Below are 24749 nucleotides of genomic sequence, written 5' to 3'. Positions count from 1 at the left end.
ATGGTGTGGTGTCCCTAGTGTAGCACAGTGATATGGTGTGGTGTCCCTAGTGTAGCACAGTGATATGGTGTGGTGTCCCTAGTGTGACACAGTGATATGGTGTGGTGTCCCTAGTGTAGCACAGTGGTATGGTGTGGTGTCCCTAGTGTAGCACAGTGATATGGTGTGGTGTCCCTAGCGTAGCACAGTGATATGGTGTGGTGTCCCTAGTGTGACACAGTGATATGGTGTGGTGTCCCTAGTGTAGCACAGTGATATGGTGTGGTGTCCCTAGTGTAGCACAGTGGTATGGTGTGGTGTCCCTAGTGTAGCACAGTGGTATGGTGTGGTGTCCCTAGCGTAGCACAGTGGTATGGTGTGGTGTCCCTAGTGTAGCACAGTGATATGGTGTGGTGTCCCTAGTGTAGCACAGTGATATGGTGTGGTGTCCCTAGCGTAGCACAGTGGTATGGTGTGGTGTCCCTAGTGTAGCACAGTGGTATGGTGTGGTGTCCCTAGTGTAGCACAGTGATATGGTGTGGTGTCCCTAGTGTAGCACAGTGATATGGTGTGGTGTCCCTAGTGTAGCACAGTGATATGGTGTGGTGTCCCTAGCGTAGCACAGTGATATGGTGTGGTGTCCCTAGTGTGACACAGTGATATGGTGTGGTGTCCCTAGTGTAGCACAGTGATATGGTGTGGTGTCCCTAGTGTAGCACAGTGATATGGTGTGGTGTCCCTAGTGTAGCACAGTGATATGGTGTGGTGTCCCTAGTGTAGCACAGTGATATGGTGTGGTGTCCCTAGCGTAGCACAGTGATATGGTGTGGTGTCCCTAGTGTGACACAGTGATATGGTGTGGTGTCCCTAGCGTAGCACAGTGATATGGTGTGGTGTCCCTAGTGTAGCACAGTGATATGGTGTGGTGTCCCTAGCGTAGCACAGCGGTATGGTGTGGTGTCCCTAGTGTGACAAGGAGGTTGGCGTAGCACAGCGGTATGGTGTGGTGTCCCTAGTGTGACAAGGAGGTTGGCGTAGCACAGCGGTATGGTGTGGTGTCCCTAGTGTGACAAGGAGGTTGGCGTAGCACAGCGGTATGGTGTGGTGTCCCTAGTGTGACAAGGAGGTTGGCGTAGCACAGCGGTATGGTGTGGTGTCCCTAGTGTGACAAGGAGGTTGGCGTAGCACAGCGGTATGGTGTGGTGTCCCTAGTGTGACAAGGAGGTTGGCGTAGCACAGCGGTATGGTGTGGTGTCCCTAGCGTAGCACAGCGGTATGGTGTGGTGTCCCTAGTGTGACAAGGAGGTTGGCGTAGCACAGCGGTATGGTGTGGTGTCCCTAGCGTAGCACAGCGGTATGGTGTGGTGTCCCTAGCGTAGCACAGCGGTATGGTGTGGTGTCCCTAGCGTAGCACAGCGGTATGGTGTGGTGTCCCTAGCGTAGCACAGCGGTATGGTGTGGTGTCCCTAGCGTAGCACAGCGGTATGGTGTGGTGTCCCTAGCGTAGCACAGCGGTATGGTGTGGTGTCCCTAGTGTGACAAGGAGGTTGGCGTAGCACAGCGGTATGGTGTGGTGTCCCTAGTGTGACAAGGAGGTTGGCGTAGCACAGCGGTATGGTGTGGTGTCCCTAGCGTAGCACAGCGGTATGGTGTGGTGTCCCTAGTGTGACAAGGAGGTTGGCGTAGCACAGCGGTATGGTGTGGTGTCCCTAGTGTAGCACAGCGGTATGGTGTGGTGTCCCTAGTGTAGCACAGCGGTATGGTGTGGTGTCCCTAGTGTAGCACAGCGGTATGGTGTGGTGTCCCTAGTGTAGCACAGCGGTATGGTGTGGTGTCCCTAGCGTAGCACAGCGGTATGGTGTGGTGTCCCTAGTGTAGCACAGCGGTATGGTGTGGTGTCCCTAGTGTAGCACAGTGATATGGTGTGGTGTCCCTAGTGTAGCACAGTGGTATGGTGTGGTGTCCCTAGTGTAGCACAGTGATATGGTGTGGTGTCCCTAGTGTAGCACAGCGGTATGGTGTGGTGTCCCTAGTGTGACAAGGGTATGGTGTGGTGTCCCTAGTGTAGCACAGCGGTATGGTGTGGTGTCCCTAGTGTAGCACAGTGATATGGTGTGGTGTCCCTAGTGTAGCACAGCGGTATGGTGTGGTGTCCCTAGTGTGACAAGGGTATGGTGTGGTGTCCCTAGTGTAGCACAGTGATATGGTGTGGTGTCCCTAGTGTAGCACAGCGGTATGGTGTGGTGTCCCTAGTGTAGCACAGTGATATGGTGTGGTGTCCCTAGTGTAGCACAGCGGTATGGTGTGGTGTCCCTAGCGTAGCACAGTGATATGGTGTGGTGTCCCTAGTGTGACACAGTGATATGGTGTGGTGTCCCTAGTGTAGCACAGTGATATGGTGTGGTGTCCCTAGTGTAGCACAGCGGTATGGTGTGGTGTCCCTAGTGTGACAAGGGTATGGTGTGGTGTCCCTAGTGTAGCACAGTGATATGGTGTGGTGTCCCTAGTGTAGCACAGCGGTATGGTGTGGTGTCCCTAGTGTAGCACAGTGATATGGTGTGGTGTCCCTAGTGTAGCACAGCGGTATGGTGTGGTGTCCCTAGCGTAGCACAGTGATATGGTGTGGTGTCCCTAGTGTAGCACAGTGATATGGTGTGGTGTCCCTAGCGTAGCACAGTGATATGGTGTGGTGTCCCTAGTGTAGCACAGTGATATGGTGTGGTGTCCCTAGTGTAGCACAGTGATATGGTGTGGTGTCCCTAGTGTAGCACAGTGATATGGTGTGGTGTCCCTAGTGTAGCACAGTGATATGGTGTGTTGTCCCTAGTGTAGCACAGTGATATGGTGTGGTGTCCCTAGTGTAGCACAGTGATATGGTGTGGTGTCCCTAGCGTAGCACAGTGATATGGTGTGGTGTCCCTAGTGTAGCACAGTGATATGGTGTGGTGTCCCTAGTGTAGCACAGTGATATGGTGTGTTGTCCCTAGTGTAGCACAGTGATATGGTGTGGTGTCCCTAGCGTAGCACAGTGATATGGTGTGGTGTCCCTAGTGTAGCACAGTGATATGGTGTGGTGTCCCTAGTGTAGCACAGTGATATGGTGTGGTGTCCCTAGTGTAGCACAGTGATATGGTGTGGTGTCCCTAGCGTAGCACAGTGATATGGTGTGGTGTCCCTAGCGTAGCACAGTGATATGGTGTGGTGTCCCTAGTGTAGCACAGTGATATGGTGTGTTGTCCCTAGTGTAGCACAGTGATATGGTGTGGTGTCCCTAGTGTAGCACAGTGATATGGTGTGTTGTCCCTAGTGTAGCACAGTGATATGGTGTGGTGTCCCTAGTGTAGCACAGTGATATGGTGTGTTGTCCCTAGTGTTGCACAGTGATATGGTGTGGTGTCCCTAGCGTAGCACAGTGATATGGTGTGTTGTCCCTAGTGTTGCACAGTGATATGGTGTGGTGTCCCTAGCGTAGCACAGTGATATGGTGTGGTGTCCCTAGTGTAGCACAGTGATATGGTGTGGTGTCCCTAGTGTAGCACAGTGATATGGTGTGGTGTCCCTAGCGTAGCACAGTGATATGGTGTGGTGTCCCTAGTGTAGCACAGTGATATGGTGTGGTGTCCCTAGTGTAGCACAGTGATATGGTGTGTTGTCCCTAGTGTAGCACAGTGATATGGTGTGGTGTCCCTAGTGTAGCACAGTGATATGGTGTGTTGTCCCTAGTGTAGCACAGTGATATGGTGTGGTGTCCCTAGTGTAGCACAGTGATATGGTGTGGTGTCCCTAGTGTAGCACAGCGGTATGGTGTGGTGTCCCTAGTGTAGCACAGTGATATGGTGTGGTGTCCCTAGTGTAGCACAGTGATATGGTGTGTTGTCCCTAGTGTAGCACAGTGATATGGTGTGGTGTCCCTAGTGTAGCACAGCGGTATGGTGTGGTGTCCCTAGTGTAGCACAGCGGTATGGTGTGGTGTCCCTAGTGTAGCACAGTGATATGGTGTGGTGTCCCTAGTGTAGCACAGTGATATGGTGTGGTGTCCCTAGTGTAGCACAGTGATATGGTGTGGTGTCCCTAGTGTAGCACAGTGATATGGTGTGGTGTCCCTAGTGTAGCACAGTGATATGGTGTGGTGTCCTAGTGTAGCACAGTGATATGGTGTGGTGTCCCTAGTGTAGCACAGTGATATGGTGTGGTGTCCCTAGTGTAGCACAGTGATATGGTGTGGTGTCCCTAGTGTAGCACAGTGATATGGTGTGTTGTCCCTAGTGTAGCACAGTGATATGGTGTGGTGTCCCTAGTGTAGCACAGTGATATGGTGTGGTGTCCCTAGCGTAGCACAGTGATATGGTGTGTTGTCCCTAGTGTAGCACAGTGATATGGTGTGGTGTCCCTAGTGTAGCACAGTGATATGGTGTGGTGTCCCTAGTGTAGCACAGTGATATGGTGTGTTGTCCCTAGTGTAGCACAGTGATATGGTGTGGTGTCCCTAGTGTAGCACAGTGATATGGTGTGGTGTCCCTAGCGTAGCACAGTGATATGGTGTGGTGTCCCTAGTGTAGCACAGTGATATGGTGTGGTGTCCCTAGCGTAGCACAGTGATATGGTGTGTTGTCCCTAGTGTAGCACAGTGATATGGTGTGGTGTCCCTAGTGTAGCACAGTGATATGGTGTGGTGTCCCTAGCGTAGCACAGTGATATGGTGTGGTGTCCCTAGTGTAGCACAGTGATATGGTGTGGTGTCCCTAGTGTAGCACAGTGATATGGTGTGGTGTCCCTAGTGTAGCACAGTGATATGGTGTGGTGTCCCTAGCGTAGCACAGTGATATGGTGTGGTGTCCCTAGTGTAGCACAGTGATATGGTGTGGTGTCCCTAGTGTAGCACAGTGATATGGTGTGGTGTCCCTAGCGTAGCACAGTGATATGGTGTGGTGTCCCTAGCGTAGCACAGTGATATGGTGTGTTGTCCCTAGTGTAGCACAGCGGTATGGTGTGGTGTCCCTAGTGTAGCACAGTGATATGGTGTGGTGTCCCTAGTGTAGCACAGTGATATGGTGTGGTGTCCCTAGTGTAGCACAGTGATATGGTGTGGTGTCCCTAGTGTAGCACAGTGATATGGTGTGGTGTCCCTAGTGTAGCACAGTGGTATGGTGTGGTGTCCCTAGTGTAGCACAGTGATATGGTGTGGTGTCCCTAGTGTAGCACAGTGATATGGTGTGGTGTCCCTAGTGTAGCACAGTGATATGGTGTGGTGTCCCTAGTGTAGCACAGTGATATGGTGTGGTGTCCCTAGTGTAGCACAGTGATATGGTGTGGTGTCCCTAGTGTAGCACAGTGATATGGTGTGGTGTCCCTAGCGTAGCACAGTGGTATGGTGTGGTGTCCCTAGTGTAGCACAGCGGTATGGTGTGGTGTCCCTAGTGTAGCACAGTGATATGGTGTGGTGTCCCTAGTGTAGCACAGTGATATGGTGTGGTGTCCCTAGTGTAGCACAGTGATATGGTGTGGTGTCCCTAGTGTAGCACAGTGATATGGTGTGGTGTCCCTAGTGTAGCACAGTGATATGGTGTGGTGTCCCTAGTGTAGCACAGTGATATGGTGTGGTGTCCCTAGTGTAGCACAGTGATATGGTGTGGTGTCCCTAGTGTAGCACAGTGATATGGTGTGGTGTCCCTAGCGTAGCACAGTGGTATGGTGTGGTGTCCCTAGTGTAGCACAGCGGTATGGTGTGGTGTCCCTAGTGTAGCACAGTGATATGGTGTGGTGTCCCTAGTGTAGCACAGTGATATGGTGTGGTGTCCCTAGTGTAGCACAGTGATATGGTGTGGTGTCCCTAGTGTAGCACAGTGATATGGTGTGGTGTCCCTAGTGTAGCACAGTGATATGGTGTGGTGTCCCTAGTGTAGCACAGTGATATGGTGTGGTGTCCCTAGTGTAGCACAGCGGTATGGTGTGGTGTCCCTAGTGTAGCACAGTGATATGGTGTGGTGTCCCTAGTGTAGCACAGTGATATGGTGTGGTGTCCCTAGTGTAGCACAGTGATATGGTGTGGTGTCCCTAGTGTAGCACAGTGGTATGGTGTGGTGTCCCTAGTGTAGCACAGTGATATGGTGTGGTGTCCCTAGTGTAGCACAGCGGTATGGTGTGGTGTCCCTAGTGTAGCACAGTGATATGGTGTGGTGTCCCTAGCGTAGCACAGCGGTATGGTGTGGTGTCCCTAGCGTAGCACAGTGATATGGTGTGGTGTCCCTAGTGTAGCACAGTGATATGGTGTGGTGTCCCTAGTGTAGCACAGTGATATGGTGTGGTGTCCCTAGTGTAGCACAGTGATATGGTGTGGTGTCCCTAGCGTAGCACAGTGGTATGGTGTGGTGTCCCTAGTGTAGCACAGCGGTATGGTGTGGTGTCCCTAGTGTAGCACAGTGATATGGTGTGGTGTCCCTAGTGTAGCACAGTGATATGGTGTGGTGTCCCTAGTGTAGCACAGTGATATGGTGTGGTGTCCCTAGTGTAGCACAGTGATATGGTGTGGTGTCCCTAGCGTAGCACAGTGGTATGGTGTGGTGTCCCTAGTGTAGCACAGCGGTATGGTGTGGTGTCCCTAGTGTAGCACAGTGATATGGTGTGGTGTCCCTAGTGTAGCACAGTGATATGGTGTGGTGTCCCTAGTGTAGCACAGTGATATGGTGTGGTGTCCCTAGTGTAGCACAGTGATATGGTGTGGTGTCCCTAGCGTAGCACAGTGATATGGTGTGGTGTCCCTAGTGTAGCACAGTGGTATGGTGTGGTGTCCCTAGTGTAGCACAGTGATATGGTGTGGTGTCCCTAGTGTAGCACAGTGGTATGGTGTGGTGTCCCTAGTGTAGCACAGTGGTATGGTGTGGTGTCCCTAGTGTAGCACAGCGGTATGGTGTGGTGTCCCTAGTGTAGCACAGTGGTATGGTGTGGTGTCCCTAGTGTAGCACAGTGATATGGTGTGGTGTCCCTAGTGTAGCACAGCGGTATGGTGTGGTGTCCCTAGTGTAGCACAGTGGTATGGTGTGGTGTCCCTAGTGTAGCACAGTGATATGGTGTGGTGTCCCTAGTGTAGCACAGTGATATGGTGTGGTGTCCCTAGTGTAGCACAGTGGTATGGTGTGGTGTCCCTAGTGTAGCACAGTGATATGGGTGTGGTGTCCCTAGTGTAGCACAGTGATATGGTGTGGTGTCCCTAGTGTAGCACAGTGGTATGGTGTGGTGTCCCTAGTGTAGCACAGTGATATGGTGTGGTGTCCCTAGCGTAGCACAGTGATATGGTGTGGTGTCCCTAGTGTAGCACAGTGATATGGTGTGGTGTCCCTAGCGTAGCACAGTGATATGGTGTGGTGTCCCTAGCATAGCACAGTGATATGGTGTGGTGTCCCTAGCGTAGCACAGTGATATGGTGTGGTGTCCCTAGTGTAGCACAGTGATATGGTGTGGTGTCCCTAGCGTAGCACAGTGATATGGTGTGGTGTCCCTAGTGTAGCACAGTGATATGGTGTGGTGTCCCTAGCGTAGCACAGTGATATGGTGTGGTGTCCCTAGCGTAGCACAGTGATATGGTGTGGTGTCCCTAGTGTAGCACAGTGATATGGTGTGGTGTCCCTAGCGTAGCACAGTGATATGGTGTGGTGTCCCTAGCGTAGCACAGTGATATGGTGTGGTGTCCCTAGCGTAGCACAGTGATATGGTGTGGTGTCCCTAGCGTAGCACAGTGATATGGTGTGGTGTCCCTAGCGTAGCACAGTGATATGGTGTGGTGTCCCTAGCGTAGCACAGTGATATGGTGTGGTGTCCCTAGTGTAGCACAGTGATATGGTGTGGTGTCCCTAGTGTAGCACAGTGATATGGTGTGGTGTCCCTAGTGTAGCACAGTGATATGGTGTGGTGTCCCTAGCGTAGCACAGTGATATGGTGTGGTGTCCCTAGCGTAGCACAGTGATATGGTGTGGTGTCCCTAGCGTAGCACAGTGATATGGTGTGGTGTCCCTAGCGTAGCACAGTGATATGGTGTGGTGTCCCTAGCGTAGCACAGTGGTATGGTGTGGTGTCCCTAGTGTGACAAGGAGGTTGGCGTAGCACAGTGATATGGTGTGGTGTCCCTAGTGTGACAAGGAGGTTGGCGTAGCACAGTGGTATGGTGTGGTGTCCCTAGCGTAGCACAGCGGTATGGTGTGGTGTCCCTAGCGTAGCACAGTGATATGGTGTGGTGTCCCTAGCGTAGCACAGCGGTATGGTGTGGTGTCCCTAGCGTAGCACAGTGATATGGTGTGGTGTCCCTAGCGTAGCACAGTGATATGGTGTGGTGTCCCTAGCGTAGCACAGTGGTATGGTGTGGTGTCCCTAGTGTGACAAGGAGGTTGGCGTAGCACAGTGATATGGTGTGGTGTCCCTAGTGTGACAAGGAGGTTGGCGTAGCACAGTGGTATGGTGTGGTGTCCCTAGTGTGACAAGGAGGTTGGCGTAGCACAGTGATATGGTGTGGTGTCCCTAGTGTGACAAGGAGGTTGGCGTAGCACAGTGATATGGTGTGGTGTCCCTAGTGTGACAAGGAGGTTGGCGTAGCACAGTGATATGGTGTGGTGTCCCTAGTGTGACAAGGAGGTTGGCGTAGCACAGTGATATGGTGTGGTGTCCCTAGTGTGACAAGGAGGTCACAGGTTCAATCCTCACTCCGGTTGTGTTCTTAAGATATCCTCAAGAGACACCAGGTGTTGGTTCAACCCAGGAAATAGTCTCGAGAGAATTTAAATAAGCTTTTGGCTTTCGATTCAATCAAGCTCAAATGGATATGTTTAAGCTAACATAAGGATTGCTCAGCTGCCTGTGGTATTTGTGCCTTGTTCAGGGATAAAAGTGCTTAATGCAAGCACATACATGTAATATGTTGTCCCAGATAAGCATTTGCAGTCTGCAAAGTCTATTTAGAAATGACATTTTCATTATTTTTGGTATTTTTTGTTTAAAGGAAATTTCTTCTTAGCCAAAAACAAGTGTAGGGGGAAATTGTTGTCCCTTATCAGCCTGCACGAATTGCACAGGGTAATCTGGGACAACACTTTATGCACATGCATTAGGCCCCATTTTTCCAGAGCGCGGCTCATATATTGTCCAACTAAAATCAAGCTGGAGCATGCAAAAAATTAAGTAAAACACAACATTTTTCCAGGGAGGACACAGTCCAGTTTGTTTCTAACCTTGCTGGAAACATCATGGGGGTGGTGCAGTACAACAATGAGATTCCAGGCCAGAACATCTCACATGTGTGTGAAGTAATGACCTCTACCAGCAACCCGTACACCAACCTCGTGGCACTGAACAAGGTACAACAACTGTGGTTTTGCCTTCAGTGATTTTTGGCAGAATTATTGCCCTTTGTCTGTCCCTAAACCAACCTTGTGGCACGGAACAAGGTACAACAACTGTGTTGTTGACTTCGGTGATTTTTGGCAGAATATGAATACAGTGAATTAAATATTGTCAGCAATTCCGGACTAAACATTTGTAGAATTATGTCATTGTTTTCATGCTAAGGTGTTATTATTCCTGTGAAATGTAAAGTTATCTTTCGAATGATAGTTATTTCCACAATTTCCTTAATTTATGACATGTTTTTCCAACTTTCACATAAAAGTGCGTATTGAGAAATCTCTAAAAAAAACAAAAAACGGCATGGGCCTTTTGGGTACTCACAACTCTCTATTTTATTCAGGAGTACATGGCTATGAGTAACGAGACGTGTGTTGACAACTCCTACATGAACTATACAGCCATGATGAGTAACACGACAGTAGATAGGGCCGCCATGGGGGCCGGGGAGAGACAGTGGACGTACCAGACGTGCTCGCAGTTCGGATATTGTAAGTGACATTTATGCTAATGAGTTTTTCATTCAGCTGCTCTGTATTGAGCACTTTTGTTTTCATCAATTCTGTATTGAGCAGTTTGATATTCAGCAGGCCTGTATTCAGCATTTCCGTATTGCCCAGCAAATCTCTACTGTCAGGCATTCAAATCACATATTGATTTTTTCTAAGACCAGATATGCAATTTTTACATAAACTGTTATCCATGCAGATGTCCCTGTCGCACAACAATTCCCTGTAAAACAAAGCAATCTGCCATTTACATCATTTACAAAAACCCTGCTATTTTTTCTATCATTACATTTCAACATTATAGTTTTACTTCAAACATATGATGCCTGTTTTCCAAGAACAAAAGTTCAGCATACAGCAGTTCTCAGGATAGTAAAAACTCTGCAATCTGGCATAACCAATTATTCTTTTATTTAATAATGTGTTTTTTGTTTGTCTTTGTAGATCAGACGTGTGATGCCAACACTGACTGCCCATTCTCCAAGCAGATGTCTCTGGCGTACAGTGATCTCCAGATCTGTCAGAAAATTTTCAAGATAAATCCTGCAGATGTCGACGTTGACGTCCAGTTCACTAACGACTACTACGGGGGAAATCGAACTCAGCAGTCAAAGATTGTCTTCGTAAATGGTTAGTACATTATAGCATGTCATTATTTGGTATTGCATTTCACATGTGCGTATTTCATTATATTTTAAGTCCCCTTTAACGGTAGGGGACTATAGGTTTAGTTTAAAACTATTTATTTAAGCTTGATTGCATTGTAGTTACTTACTACTTATTTAAAACTCTCTTGAGTCCATTTCCTGGGCCTAGAGCCAGTACTTGGTATCTTTGGGGGAGCTCTGAAAAACGCTTCTACAATGGGGATTGAACCCGCGACCTCCCGGTAGCAAGGCGGACACCATAATCATTACACCATGGAAATATCAAGGTTTACAGGATATCCCCAGTCTGTTATTTCATTGTGTCTGAATCTGGTAAACATTATAACTTGAAAAATACTTGACTCTTTACCACTTAGATACGTATTTTGACGCGTTTGTAGTCCCTTAAAAAGTTAAATTTAATTAAAAACCTTTCTTTCTAGATTTAAGTTTTTAAGGCTTCATTTCCAACCCCTTAGTTACTGATGAGCAGCAAACAGCATAAATCATGAACAGACTGCGAGTTACTCGCAGGCTGTTCTGTTTGTTTGCTGTTGGCACATTTTCTTTTGGTTTCTGAGTGAGAAAGGGTTAAGGTTACTGAAACTTGGGATGTGATGAAGCTTGGTATGTGAAATGTGCAGCTGCTTATTTCAGTTTTATCAAACACAAACTGAGGTTGCTATGCTTACAGAAATAAGAGACAACTAATATCTGGATCCTGCAACTACTCAAACTGTACTTAGGCTAGGATGATGAAACACAATAAGTGGGCAATATGGGGAATATATGCTTATTATTTCACTTTTGTATGTCCCCCATCTGTCTGTTGTTCCAGAAACTCTGGATCCTTCCAATTACACAGATAAATGCTAGGCAGCCATTAAAATCTGCAGTACAATAATAATGGTTTGTTAATAATGGTATATCTTCAGAAATGTTTGATTTAAAATTGTTAAGAAACTATTTATAGTTTGGTAATTCTATGAAGTAAATAGGAATTTAACGACATAAATTACATCAAAGTATTTATCTTCATATACCAGTTCACTGTGTAATTTGCTTAATCAATCAAGTGTACAGGTTAACTAGAAAATGTTATTTCAGGTGTAAAAAAATCATTAATTTCTGTATTCTTGTTTTTAATGTTTCTATTATGCTTTTGAGTGCATGCTTTGGGCAAAACTATGTATTGTCAACAAATTATGAATTTGTATGCCCATCGAAGGAGGGCATATAGTGATTGCACTGTCCGTCCGTCTGTCTGTCCGTCACACTTTGCGTTTAGGTTTCGAAAAATGCTCATAGCTTCTATGTCGCTTCAGATGTAACCTTCATATTTGGTATGCATGTGTATATGGACAAGGCCTTTCCATATGCACACAAATTTTGACCCATGTGACCTTGACCTTGAACTTAGGGTCCTTGTTTATGTTTCAAAATCTGCGTTTAGGTTTCGAAAAATGCTCATAACTTCTATCAAAGCGTTTATAGGGGGAATATGTCATCCTATGGTGACAGTTCTTGTTCAAAAACGTTTTTAAGTAACATTTAATAAAATATATTTATGTCTGAAAGTTGTCATAAACAGTGAAAAGTTAAGCCTTCATGAAATGTTGCAGGATCAATCGACCCCTGGCACTGGCTGAGCATCCTGACCAATCAGACAGCACTTCACCAGTACGCCGTCTTCATTCCTGGCACAGCCCACTGTGCCGACCTTGGCACAGCCAGAGATTCAGACCCAGCGGCACTTTCGGCGGCTAGACAGGTAGAGTTGTGTGGTCTATAACCTGAAAATACAATTGCCTCATTGTTTGCATAAGGGTCGTGATTTTCCATGTTGAAACTGTATAATCATTTATATTGGCCAGTATTTAATTACAAGATTTTTTTTTAATTAAATTTTCATGGACAAGGACATTTGTTGGTTTCAAATCTTTGATACAAAGTGAGCTTGCATTGGTCATTTTATGTTGTGTTTAACACACTCATCAATTTAACATATTCATGGATGAACTCACAGAAAAAATAATGATTTTTCACTAATTGTGAGTAGTGGTTAATTTAAACCTCTTTATTAACCTCAATTGCATTGAAAGCATGTTATATGTTATTTTAAATTATTAATATATTTTACTGTCAATTATTATTATATTTTTTCGTTATAAAATTACATCAGTTTGAAATAAAGAAAATGAGGTTTGATTCACTAAAAACTAGATCTATTTGTTTGTTAGAAAAACATTGTTATGTTTATTTTTACAAGTGCGTATTGTAAAACTTACCTAAGCAATCGACTCATAACACAAATATTTTAACAAATTATCAGTGACATAGTGGGGGATAACCCATTTCCACTCAGATTTCCAATTTGATATGTTTGTTGTCCCTTAAAGAATCTTTTAAAATAAAGGCCTTTCTTACCTGATTTATGCTTTCAAGGCTTCATATTCAACCCTAAGATACTGATGAGCAGAGAACAGCTTAAAACCTGAACAGACTGTGGTTTACTTGCAGGCTGTTCTTGTTTTATGCTGGTTGAATATGGCCATTTTAAATTTACTTTGAAGCTGGAAAGTTTTTTAATTTAAGAGATTTTCAGTGACCCAGTGTTAGCTCATTAAAAAGCTCTGAAACACACTTGTCTTAGGAAGTTCCATTTGTTCTTAGAAATAATAAACAGAATAACATTTATAAGCTTAAGATGTACCATATTTAACATAAATTTTTGTGACATTTATTTAACAGTGTACACTATCTCTTCCACCATTTACTTATTTTGAACATAATCTTACAAATCTGTATATACAGACATCACATAATCTTACAAATCTGTATATACAGACATCACATAATCTTACAAATCTGTATATACAGACATCACATAATCTTACAAATCTGTATATACAGACATCACATAATCTTACAAATCTGTATATACAGACATCGCATAATCTTACAAATCTGTATATACAGACATCATCTTATTGATCTGATTGATGTCATTTTTGAAGGACCTGCTTAACCTTTTCCCCCGTAAGAAGCTAAGCAAAAATGGCTTTTGCAACCAGCATAAAACCTGAACAGACCGCGAGTTACTCTGAGTTTGCTGCTCATCAGTAACTAATGGTTGGAAATAAAGCCTTTAAATCTTAAATTTAGTAAAAATGGTATTAAATTAAATGTAACTTTCTATGGGACTACAAATGCGTCAAAATACGGTTCTAAGTGGTAAAGGGTTTACTGACTGGATGATCAATGCTATCGACCAAATTCAGAAAACTACATGATCTCCATGTCATCTTCCTTAGCCCATGACAACTTCTATTTTGTATGAGGTTTAGATGATCAATTTAGCCTTGCTCAGGAAAAACTGGCTTAATACTTGTTCTCAAAGTGTCATGCTAGATAAGCCTGTGCAGTCCGCGCAGGCTATCAAGAATGAAACTTTAAGCCTGGACTGAATTTTTGTCAAGAAAGATTTTTTTTAAATGAACAATTTCATCAAAGCAAAATGTTTTTTCCCCAATTAGCCTGTGCAAAATGCACAGGCTTATCTGGGATGACATTCTATGCATACATTCAGCCCAGTTTTCCAATTAAATTTTAAGATGAGATGAAAAATGATTTTTTCCTTATCACTTTCAGGAGATTGCCGGACTTGTTGCGCAATTCCTTGAAGATGCCGTGAGAAGGAAGCCCTAGACACCCACACGGCGCCCCTAAAGTGTCATTATGTTTACAGATGAAATATTGCTGCTTCCTCCATTCAGACTCAATCTGGGAAAACAGGGCTTAATAAATGTATAAGATCCTTTTTCCATTTTTTTTAAAGGAAGTCTCTTCAAAATGAAAATCTAGACTTAGCGGAAAGTGTCCTCCCTGATAAGCCTGTGCAGGCCCTGATTAGCCTCTGTGGGCTTCACAGTCATAACTGGGGGGATGCTTTCTACATATGTATTAAGCCCGGTTTGCTGAAAGTGACCAAATGTGACATTATCAGTCAACAAAAACTTAAGTCTTTTTGTCAGTAAAATGTCTGAAATTCTCCCCAAAATTACGTGCCTCCAAACACTTACCTTAACTTAATAATTAATATAATGGTTTTTATCTTAAAACTATGACTTTCCAATGAAAGTATGATTTTTGTAAAAAACAAACAATATTTTTCATATATTTTCTAGGCGTCTTGTTTGACAGTCTATTAAATGTAGCCAATATGGTTACATACTATAGTGTAGAAGATACAAAGGTTTACATGCAGTAGAATATTTATTGTGTACAGAATAAGGTTGTATGTCCATATTATGTCTATTTTCACATAGAGTTATATGTACAAAACATTTATGTACCTGTTGTATGAAACTGTGCAAATAAAGTTCATTGATGTTTGTCTATCAAAACAGCGAAAAATAAGTGTGATATCCCTCAATCCAGTAGGATAGAATCGTTTCTGTTTGCCGTTAGTCATTACTATTTGTGTCAAATGTATTTAAGTCAGTAGAAATATTTTATTTTTTCCCATGACATATGCCTTATAGTAATGCCATAAAAACAAATGTGATACTTCACAAACTTATTTACTTAAAAGATCACATTTTTGTTTGCTTTATATTTTTGTGCTTATTTGAAATAAATAGTTATAATATTGGTCTTTTTATAGTTTTTATTTGTTTTTCTGGTTATGTTGTTCAGTTGAACCGAAAATTGTTGTTATATGATTGATGTTTTATATAAATTAAAACTGCAACAATTTACCCAACATTAGGCTAATAGAGCCTCAGAATTTTCGGGCATTTAAATGCTAGTTCTTTCTTATTCCAAATGTTGTTTTTATGCCCCCGGATCGAATGATCGGGGGTATATTGTTTTAAGCCTGTCTGTCGTTGTATGTGCGTGTCTGTCTCAAAAATTAAACCTTGGTCATAACTTTTGCAATATTCAAGAAAGCAATTTGATTTTTGGCATGCATGTGTATCTCATGAAGCTGCACATTTTGAGTGGTGAAAGGTCAAGGTCATCCTTCAAGGTCAAATATATGGCTTCAAAGTCGCGCAATAGGGGGCATTGTGTTTAACAAACACAGCTCTTGTTTTAAACTCGTTTTATAATAAGAACTGTCCCAAAGGTTCCATACACAATACTAGCTTCATGTTGAATATAGATAAATCCTGAAGAACGATCCATTGCCACAGGATGAGATTTTCATGTTTCAAGTAAATAAACTTATATATACTCGACACCTGTTATTCTATTTGTCCAAACATTCAAGCATTTTTTTTTGCACTTTACATAATGATACAAAATACTAAACAAAATTGACCGAAAACAACACAAAAACATCAAATGATGTTATGAAAATAAAATAAGAGCACCGCATAACGGGTGCCAACGCTCAGCTGTGGGTGTAGTTTTGAATAAATAAAAGCTAGTCAGATTTCTTTTTTTTTAGAGGTCACTGTGACCTTGACCTTGTGACCCCAAAATGGGTGTGGCATGTAGAATTCATCAAGGTGCATCTACATATGAAGTTTCAAAGTTGTAGGTGGAAGCTCTTTGATTTTAGAGCCAATGTTAAGGTTTTAGCAGGACGGATGACGAGCTGGCTATGACAATTCCTCTGGTTTTCTCCGAAAACAGCCGAGCTAAAAATGACATTGCTACTTATTTGCTGTATTTGACAATGTTGTAGTCGCTCTGGCTTAGTGGATGGTGTCCACCTAGCAATCTGGAGGTAAACAGTTTGATCCACACTTTACACGCAGTGTTCATTAGATCCCCCCTCCCCAAAACACCAAGTAATGGTTCCAGCCAGGACTCTATAGAGCGTTTCAATAAACATGTCGCTGTTGATGCAAAAATAGATTTAAACTAATGATGAATACAGCAACAATGTTGAAAACACCACAAGTTATCAGATGTGGTGTAGTTTCTTTAATTTGGGTCAGATTATTATCTAAGGACGTTAAACAAAATTGACGTTGTTAAAGCAACCAATCTAAGCAATGTGACGATTCGTCAGATCATATCTGACATGAAATATTTTTAGCAGTAACATTTTTAGCAGCCAATAAACAACTTTTAGTCGCTCATTTTGTGTGTGGATTGTTTGCTAGTTTCAACAGTATTTTAACCCTTTCCCACTTAGATGCTAAGTGAAAATGGCCAAAACGTTTCTAAGTGGTAAAGGGTTAAGACACATCATGGACATAAGTTTACCAACTCAAACTTTGCCAAGGATAGCTGTGTTACCAGTATTAAGTGCCACATACTTTTGCCAGTAACAGACAACTGCCATACTTAACCCTTCACCACCTAGAAACATATTTTGATGCATTTGTAGCCCCTTTAAATTAAATCAAATACCTTTCTTAACTAGATTTAAGTTTAAAAGGTTCAATTTCTAACCCTTGGATACTGATGAGCAGCAAACAGCATAAAACCTTAACAGAGAGTGAGTTACTCGCAGGCTGTTCTGGTGTTTTGTTGTTTGCACATAGCCATTTTCACCTTGCTTCTAAGTGGGAAAGGATTAATCAGAGGTTGAGCTAGAATGGCTAGAAGGAAAAATACAACAAACACATTTCTTTACATTAACGTTTAATACCATGTTTTTTTAATTGTCTCACATAAATATCATGATTGTTTGAGTAATAAATAACATTGTTTTTACATATATATGAAGACATATTAGCATATAACCAAGACATTCTAATGACAAATTTCCACGAATACGTGAATGAGGTTGCAAGGTTCATTTTGTACATATTATTTTTACTGATAAAAAGTGGCTTTAAAATGAGGACAAGTTCTTAAGTCTGTTACAAGAGAAAATGCTCGTGCTCACTTTTTCCATATTAACCCTTTGCATGCTGGGAAATTTGTCGTCTGCTAAAATGTCGTCTGCATTAGCATTTTCTTTGATTTTTTTTTTTTTTAAGAATACTATCAGAATAGCAAACAGTTTGGATCCTGATGAGACGCCATGTTTTGTGGCGTCTCATCTGGATCCAAACTGTTTGCAAAGGCCTTCAAAATTCGGTTCCCGCACTGAAAGGGTTAAATAAATACAAGGATTACTACTTAGTGCAATTAAGTTTCATATTAAATGAACGTTGTCAGATAATAATACTTTATATGTTTACCACTTTTGTGTTTGTACATAAATTTCCCCATGTCATTAGTGACTGATGTATTATGAGACTTAATCATATTTTCCTTATGAAAAAAAGAGAAATCTGGGTAACATTTGTCTGCATTCTAAACATTATACTATTCCTATACCATGAATAACTTACCATTTTTTTACCCTTAGATATCAATTTTAAAAATTGCTTTTTATTATACAAATTAAACAAAACTATTCTGACGAATTAGGCATTGAAACATATGGTATTGTACAAATTCATACAGATGCCTTTTAGTAAAAATGATTTTGAGTACAAATAATTACCTACAGAATAACAGAATGACTTTGGTAAAATGACAATATATATGGAGATAACATGAAGATAAGATTTTTAATGTTTAGTGATATTATAAGCTCTAACATTATTCATCAGCTTCACTGGAACTCTCCTTAAGAGCACGCCCACCCTCGACCCCAATGGAAACATGAGATTCGCTTTGAGAAAACAGGGCATAATGCATGTGCGTAAAACGTCCCAGATTAGACTGCCGTCTGCACATGATCATCAGGGACAACTCTTTACACATTAATGGAGTTTTTTGTTTCAAGAAAGTCCTTTCCAAATTAAAACCCAGTCTAGGCAGAAGGTTTTTGCAGATTGCACAGACTAATCTGAGATGACACTTTCTGCACACGCATTGAGCCCCGTTTTTCCAGAGCATAATGTTTTGTTTTTTAGTCCTTTATAAAAAAAAAACAAGCAAATTTGTAGGATTAAAACCCCCTGCCATAACTCAAAATTTGTGACAGCCTAACGTACGCACTGACCGACTAACTGAGAGACAGACAGACAACGCCAAAAGTGTATCCCTCCGCCTTTAGCAGGGGATAATAATACTGATTAAAATTAATTAATGAATGTCTCAAACAGTGAAAAGTCTCATAGACAATTATATACAGTTTTTTGTGTGAAATGAGGTCATTTCCCTATATCTCTTACAAATTGTCCAGTTTAACCCTTTTAAAATTTAAACAAGACGTCGAAAGAAAAAAATACAATAAAACTGGTTGGTTGCGATATAACTTTTTTTTAAATCCAGTTGTTATCATAAAAAATAACTAAATTTCTGATCACTCATGATTTCAAATAAATTATCTACTGAAATTGTTCAAATACACTTAATACTTGAATAGTCTATACATCGTCACTGTCGTTCTCAAACCTCGTAGCTCCAAAATTTTCAAAATATTTTTTCTCGTCTTTTCCGAATATATGAAGTCTGGCGCGTGTTTTGTGCTATATCTCGTAGTGCTACGCCAATCAGAGCCCTTGAAAAAGCCACGTGACGAAATGTTGTACAATGATTGTTGGCTTTTTTCCCAGCGAAAAGTCATAGCGACGCCATTTCACCTATAGGTACGTCGTTTCGTTTGGACAAATTTGACAAAAACGTTTTTATAAAAAAAATTATTTGCAACTACAAGGTTTCCTATCAGGACGAATTGTCGTACCTCATAAAAATGACAAAACTGTGGTGACAAAATTATCGTAGCTACCATTTCTGACTGTCATGTGACTTATCAGTTTGACTTACGCTTCTACGGCTTATACCGTATTTTGCAGCTTCATTTGTTTGGTATTTTAACAGAATTTCAATTTCTAAAACATCTTTATAAAAAAATGAGACAGTTTTTTCTCTCTCCTGAAAAGTTGGCATTTTGTAGCTACGAGGTTTGAGAACGACAGTGACGATATACGAAAAAAGGATTTCAGTTATATATTTGAACACTTCACAACTTAACATATCACGGGTATAACATGTACCGTTATGTACAATAAAACAAATAACAATATATTAAAAAATAAATATATTTATAACAAATCTCTTAAAGCCATTGTCAACAAAAAAAGCACCCAACTAATAAATAGGAAGACAAACATGAAGGTCACATACCATGCTTGCATAAAATTTAACAACAATTGAAACAATAGTATTATAAGTACACAATTCAACAAACATGATGAGATGCGATTTGTTAGAGTTAAAGACCAAATATTAAATTATTGGCTTCAAAATAAACTTTGCAGGGCAAACACTGTATAATATTCCAAAGTATGAACACAAAAATAATTAAATGTTATTCTTAATAAAATATGCACTAAATATTTCACACCAATTAATTAAACAGTCTAACAAATCAAATGCAAAACATAGGCCACATTATTTTGATTGTTGAATATAGTTGTATTCAACATGTCTATATATCTATAATACTTGAAGCAAAAATTGTGACATTGAAAAATTCTTTACAGCTGGAAAAAGGAGCCGCTTCATGAAAATGCCCAGCTTAATTTCACTGCAAAACGTTCCTCAATATTTGAAAATGCAGTTATCTTATAAAATGCATGTCTCAAACTCACTAAAATATGTTCGCCCCCACAAGAAACTGCCTCTGTTCCAATCAAATATATTCATCAACACTTGAAACAACAAAGGCATCATAAATTTCAATTTATTTAAATTTCAATTAAACAACATGTGTTTGTGAAACACAATGTCCCCCTATATGATGTTTGACCTTGAAGGATGACCTTGACCTTGTGAAGGATGACCTTGACCTTTCACCACTCAAAATGTGCAGCTCCATGAGATACACATGCATGCCAAATATCAAGTTGCTATCTTCAATATTGCAAATGTATTAATAAAATAAGCGATTTGGGCCACATATATTTGACCTCTGACCTTGAAGGATGACCTTGACCTTAGCCTTTCACCACTCAAAATGTGCAGCTCCATGAGATGCACATGCATGCCAAATATCAAGTTGCTATCTTCAATATTGCAAAAGTATTTATAAAATAAGCGATTTGGGCCACATATATTTAACCTCTGACCTTGAAGGATGACCATGACCTTTCACCACTCAAAATGTGCAGCTCCATGAGATACACATGCATGCCAAATATCAAGTTGCTATCTTCAATATTGCAAAAGAATTCATAAAATGAGCGATTTTGGCCACATATATTTGACCTCTGACCTTGAAGGATGACCTTGACCTTGACCTACATGTATCACCACTCAAAATGTGCAGCTCCATGAGATACACATGCATGCCAAATATCAAGTTGCTATCTTCAATATTGCAAAAGAATTCATAAAATGAGCGATTTTGGCCACATATATTTGACCTCTGACCTTGAAGGATGACCTTGACCTTGACCTACATGTATCACCACTCAAAATGTGCAGCTTCATGAGATACACATGCATGCCAAATATAAAGTTGCTATCTTCAATATAGCAAAAGTTATTGCAAAATGTTAAAGTTGGCGCAAACAGACAGACAGACCAACAGACAGACAGGGCAAAAACAATATGTCCCCCACTATTATAGTGGGGGACATAAAAAGAGATGTGTTTGTCAGAAACATAATGCCCCCTATTGCGCCGCTTTAAAATAAAATTTCAATATATCATTTGTAAGGTTTAGAAATTATCTCCCTTTTAAAGCTTATTACTTCCCTTGGGTTGTATTTTTTTACTTTTGACCTTGAGCTTGAAGGATGACCTTGACCTTTCACCACTCAAAATGTGCAGCTTCATAAGATACACATGCATGCCAAATATCAAGTTGCTATCTTCAATATTGCAAAAGTTATGGCCAATGTTAAAGTTTTCGGACGGACTGACAGAAAGACTGACGAACAGTTCAACTGCTATATGCCACCCTACCAGGGGCATAAAAATAAATACTTTAAATACCTTTGAATACCTTTGACTTATGATAATAACCTGCCTAGAATCATTTTAATGCCCATGTTACCAAGAATTCGCACAACACTTGCAGAGTATTTTACAAATACACGTATTAGAAACAAAACAAATTTTGACAAAATAATTTTCACATTTCCACCCCCCCCCCTGAAAATGTCAATCACGGGGTTCATCTGACTACTGATTTTCAAAATCATCACTGCAAAATATTCACCAACACTAGAAACTGCCTCTTAATCTCTAGAAAATGCCTCTGTTCCAATGGAAAATGTTCATAAACACTGGAAACAGTCTCTCAATCACTTGAAATTGTTTGCTGACACTAGAAACTGTCTCTGTTTCTTTTGGAAATGTTCTTCAACACTGGAAACTATACAGTCATCACTGGAAGATCTTAACCAACATTAGAAACTTTCTCTGAATCATAAGAAAATGTTTGCCCACACTGTCTCTTGATTGCTGAAACATGACCAAACACTTTCTCGGTCAGCAGCTCTTCTTGTTGGTACCAAAGGAAAGTTCCCCATGGCTCACTGTCTGTTCATCACAGCTCGAGCTTTGATGAATCAATGTTCTCCTCACATATTCTCGTACCTGGAAAGGAATAATGGAAGGTCAAATACAGATCAAAGAGGGTCAACATTACTTTAAAAAGATACATTTCTTTGGAAGATAAATTTAGCCTCTTCCTTGGTAAACTGGGCTTTATGCAAGTGCATAGTGTCGTTCCAGATTAGCCTGTGCAGTCTGCACAGGCATATCTGGGACGAAATTTTCCTTAGTTGTGGAACTTTTTGTCCAATCTAAACAAAAATACATAATAGAGTGAAAGTGTTGCCCCTGATGAGCCTGTGTCGACTGCACAGGCTAATTTCCGATGACACTTTTTGAACATGAATTAGCCCAAGTTTTCAGTTAATGGTAGAGTGATGTGCACGTGTTCGAGTGTCATTGGTGATATAGAAAGACACAGTTAATGGTAGAGTGATGTGCATGTGTTCGAGTGTCATTGGTGATATAGAAAGACACAGTTAATGGTAGAGTGATGTGCATGTGTTCGAGTGTCATTGGTGATATAGAAAGACACAGTTAATGGTAGAGTGATGTGCATGTGTTCGAGTGTCATTGGTGATATAGAAAGACACAGTTAATGGTAGAGTGATGTGCATGTGTTCGAGTGTCATTGGTGATATAGAAAGACACAGTTAATGGTAGAGTGATGTGCATGTGTTCAAGTGTCATTGGTGATATAGAAAGACACAGTTAATGGTAGAGTGATGTGCATGTGTTCGAGTGTCATTGGTGATATAGAAAGACACAGTTAATGGTAGAGTGATGTGCATGTGTTCGAGTGTCATTGGTGATATAGAAAGACACAGTTAATGGTAGAGTGATGTGCATGTGTTCGAGTGTCATTGATTTGATTTTCTGAAAAGAAGAATGATGATGTAATGTAAATGGTTCATTAATAGAGACATAAAAAAGAACAACTGGTATGCAGTCTCATGAAATAATGATTACAAAATTCATAAGTGACTTCTTATTAAATGATTTTGTAAAATATAAATGAATTGAAATAATAATAAGAATTAGTAATTACAATCTAGAACATATGTGAACCATTTATTTAAATAATATTAATCAATAATGATAATGAAATACTGTAAAATCAGCACAATTGGTGGGACATAAATTTGGTGGATGTTGTGGGTAGACCAATAGACAAAGTTAACAGAAACATAAATGGAAAACGACCCATGCAAGTTTCTCATTTTTTTCCAAAATCTAAAATGCCCACATTTACGTGTCCACAAAAGTCATTTTTTTAAAAACAGTGAAATTTCGGCTGATTAATAAAAAAGATTTTACAGTATATCAGTGGAAAGTACCACACAAAAATACCACATTGGGTGACATAAGCATAATCATTCAATGGTGATATTACTTAAAGTAACCTGAATGAAAGTACCACACACAAATACCACATTGGGTGACATAAGCATAAATATTCAATGGCGATATTACTTAAAGTAACCTGAATACTCAAAATCAAAAAATATTTTAGCAAAATATTTCGTAAAATAAAGTTAGCCCATAAAAAATTCCTTATAGCAATAGCAAAAATTTCAACACTGGATGTGGTTTTTATCTTTTTTTAGCTAAAATATATTCCATTTTAATTTCCTGCAACGATATATATTCATATGACACAAAAACACTAACATGCTACATGAACATGTGTTGAATATATTGTCCCACAAAAAACTAACTTTTTGAATTTTGTTAAATCTATGTTACCAGACCATATCTAGCATTGAAATTTTGTCTGTTGCTATAAGGAACATTGATTGTTTATGTGTTAACTGTATTTTTCAAATTATTGTACAAAATATTCGTTCATTTTGAGTGTTAATGGGCTTTTAAGTAACAGAACAAACTGGCATGCAAATTATGTACACTTGACTGTCCACATTGCATTATGTGCTTTTATCAACTGTGCTAGTGGTAAGTGAGAAAAGAATAAGGTTAAACAACTTTGAAAAGTTAGTAAATTAAAAATCTTGACCAACATTTCTCATGATGAAATTCCTCCACAAATTACCGATCCAACTTTATCACCAGACAACAGAGACATCCTTTTGCCACCATTTTATCCAAAGAATCATAAAAAGGATGTAATAAAAGATAAAAAGGTCTCACTGTATTTTTCTAGCAATTCTTGCCAAACTTTTGAACTGATAGGCAAAAATTTTGTTTTCCTGCAAAAGTCGCAACACAGGTTAGCGAGTATTAATTTGAATACATAATAGCAAAACAAGTAAGTATCATTCTATAATTCATTTTCAAGCAAAAGCATAGATATTCTGCAGCATAAAGGTCAACACAAGTTAGACGCTACCACAGGTAATATATTTCTAATCTCTTTCTGACAAATATTATAACATTACTAAATATTGACCTGTATGTTTTCAGTGACAACAACAGTTGACATTTTTAATGTGATATTAATTTCTGTTTGTGAATTAAACCAAAAATTATTAACTTCTTTGTTAAAACTGCAAATAAAAGCTATAAAACCAACAAATGTAAATATATACATCATATAAATTGATAAGTACAAGCATTTTATAATAAAGTCTCAAGTTAAAGGTATTTTTCACAGATTTTGTTTTTTTAATATTATAATTTTTTTTTTACAAAAAAACGTTTTATTTTGAATACTTCGAAACGATAAAGATAACAAGGTGTTTAAAACCCTACAACCTTTTTTTTCTAAAATAAACATTTTTGCCAAACTGTGAACAAGTCCATC

The 24749-nt window shown here is 40.7% G+C and overlaps 2 protein-coding genes across 2 annotated transcripts in view; one reads left to right on the top strand and one right to left on the bottom strand.

The window, feature by feature from the left end:
* The window catches only part of LOC127845422 (thymus-specific serine protease-like), a 34567-nt gene extending 19392 nt beyond the window's left edge, over positions 1 to 15175 (top strand). Inside the window, exons 8-12 of the mRNA XM_052376323.1 lie at positions 9167 to 9320; positions 9710 to 9857; positions 10320 to 10505; positions 12145 to 12293; positions 14174 to 15175. Coding sequence (XP_052232283.1) covers positions 9167 to 9320; positions 9710 to 9857; positions 10320 to 10505; positions 12145 to 12293; positions 14174 to 14230 — 694 coding nt within the window. The 3' untranslated portion in view covers positions 14231 to 15175. The remainder of the gene's footprint in view (positions 1 to 9166; positions 9321 to 9709; positions 9858 to 10319; positions 10506 to 12144; positions 12294 to 14173) is intronic.
* A 1933-nt stretch (positions 15176 to 17108) lies between these two features.
* The window catches only part of LOC127845420 (uncharacterized aarF domain-containing protein kinase 5-like), a 32436-nt gene continuing 24795 nt past the window's right edge, over positions 17109 to 24749 (bottom strand). The window contains exon 13 of the mRNA XM_052376321.1: positions 17109 to 22030. Coding sequence (XP_052232281.1) covers positions 22015 to 22030 — 16 coding nt within the window. The 3' untranslated portion in view covers positions 17109 to 22014. The remainder of the gene's footprint in view (positions 22031 to 24749) is intronic.

This window comes from Dreissena polymorpha, chromosome 9 (assembly GCF_020536995.1).
Source record: "Dreissena polymorpha isolate Duluth1 chromosome 9, UMN_Dpol_1.0, whole genome shotgun sequence".
Classification (NCBI taxonomy): Eukaryota; Metazoa; Mollusca; class Bivalvia; order Myida; family Dreissenidae; genus Dreissena; species Dreissena polymorpha.
The sequence above is the reverse complement of the archived record's forward strand: the minus strand, read 5'-3'. Positions and strand labels throughout refer to the sequence as shown.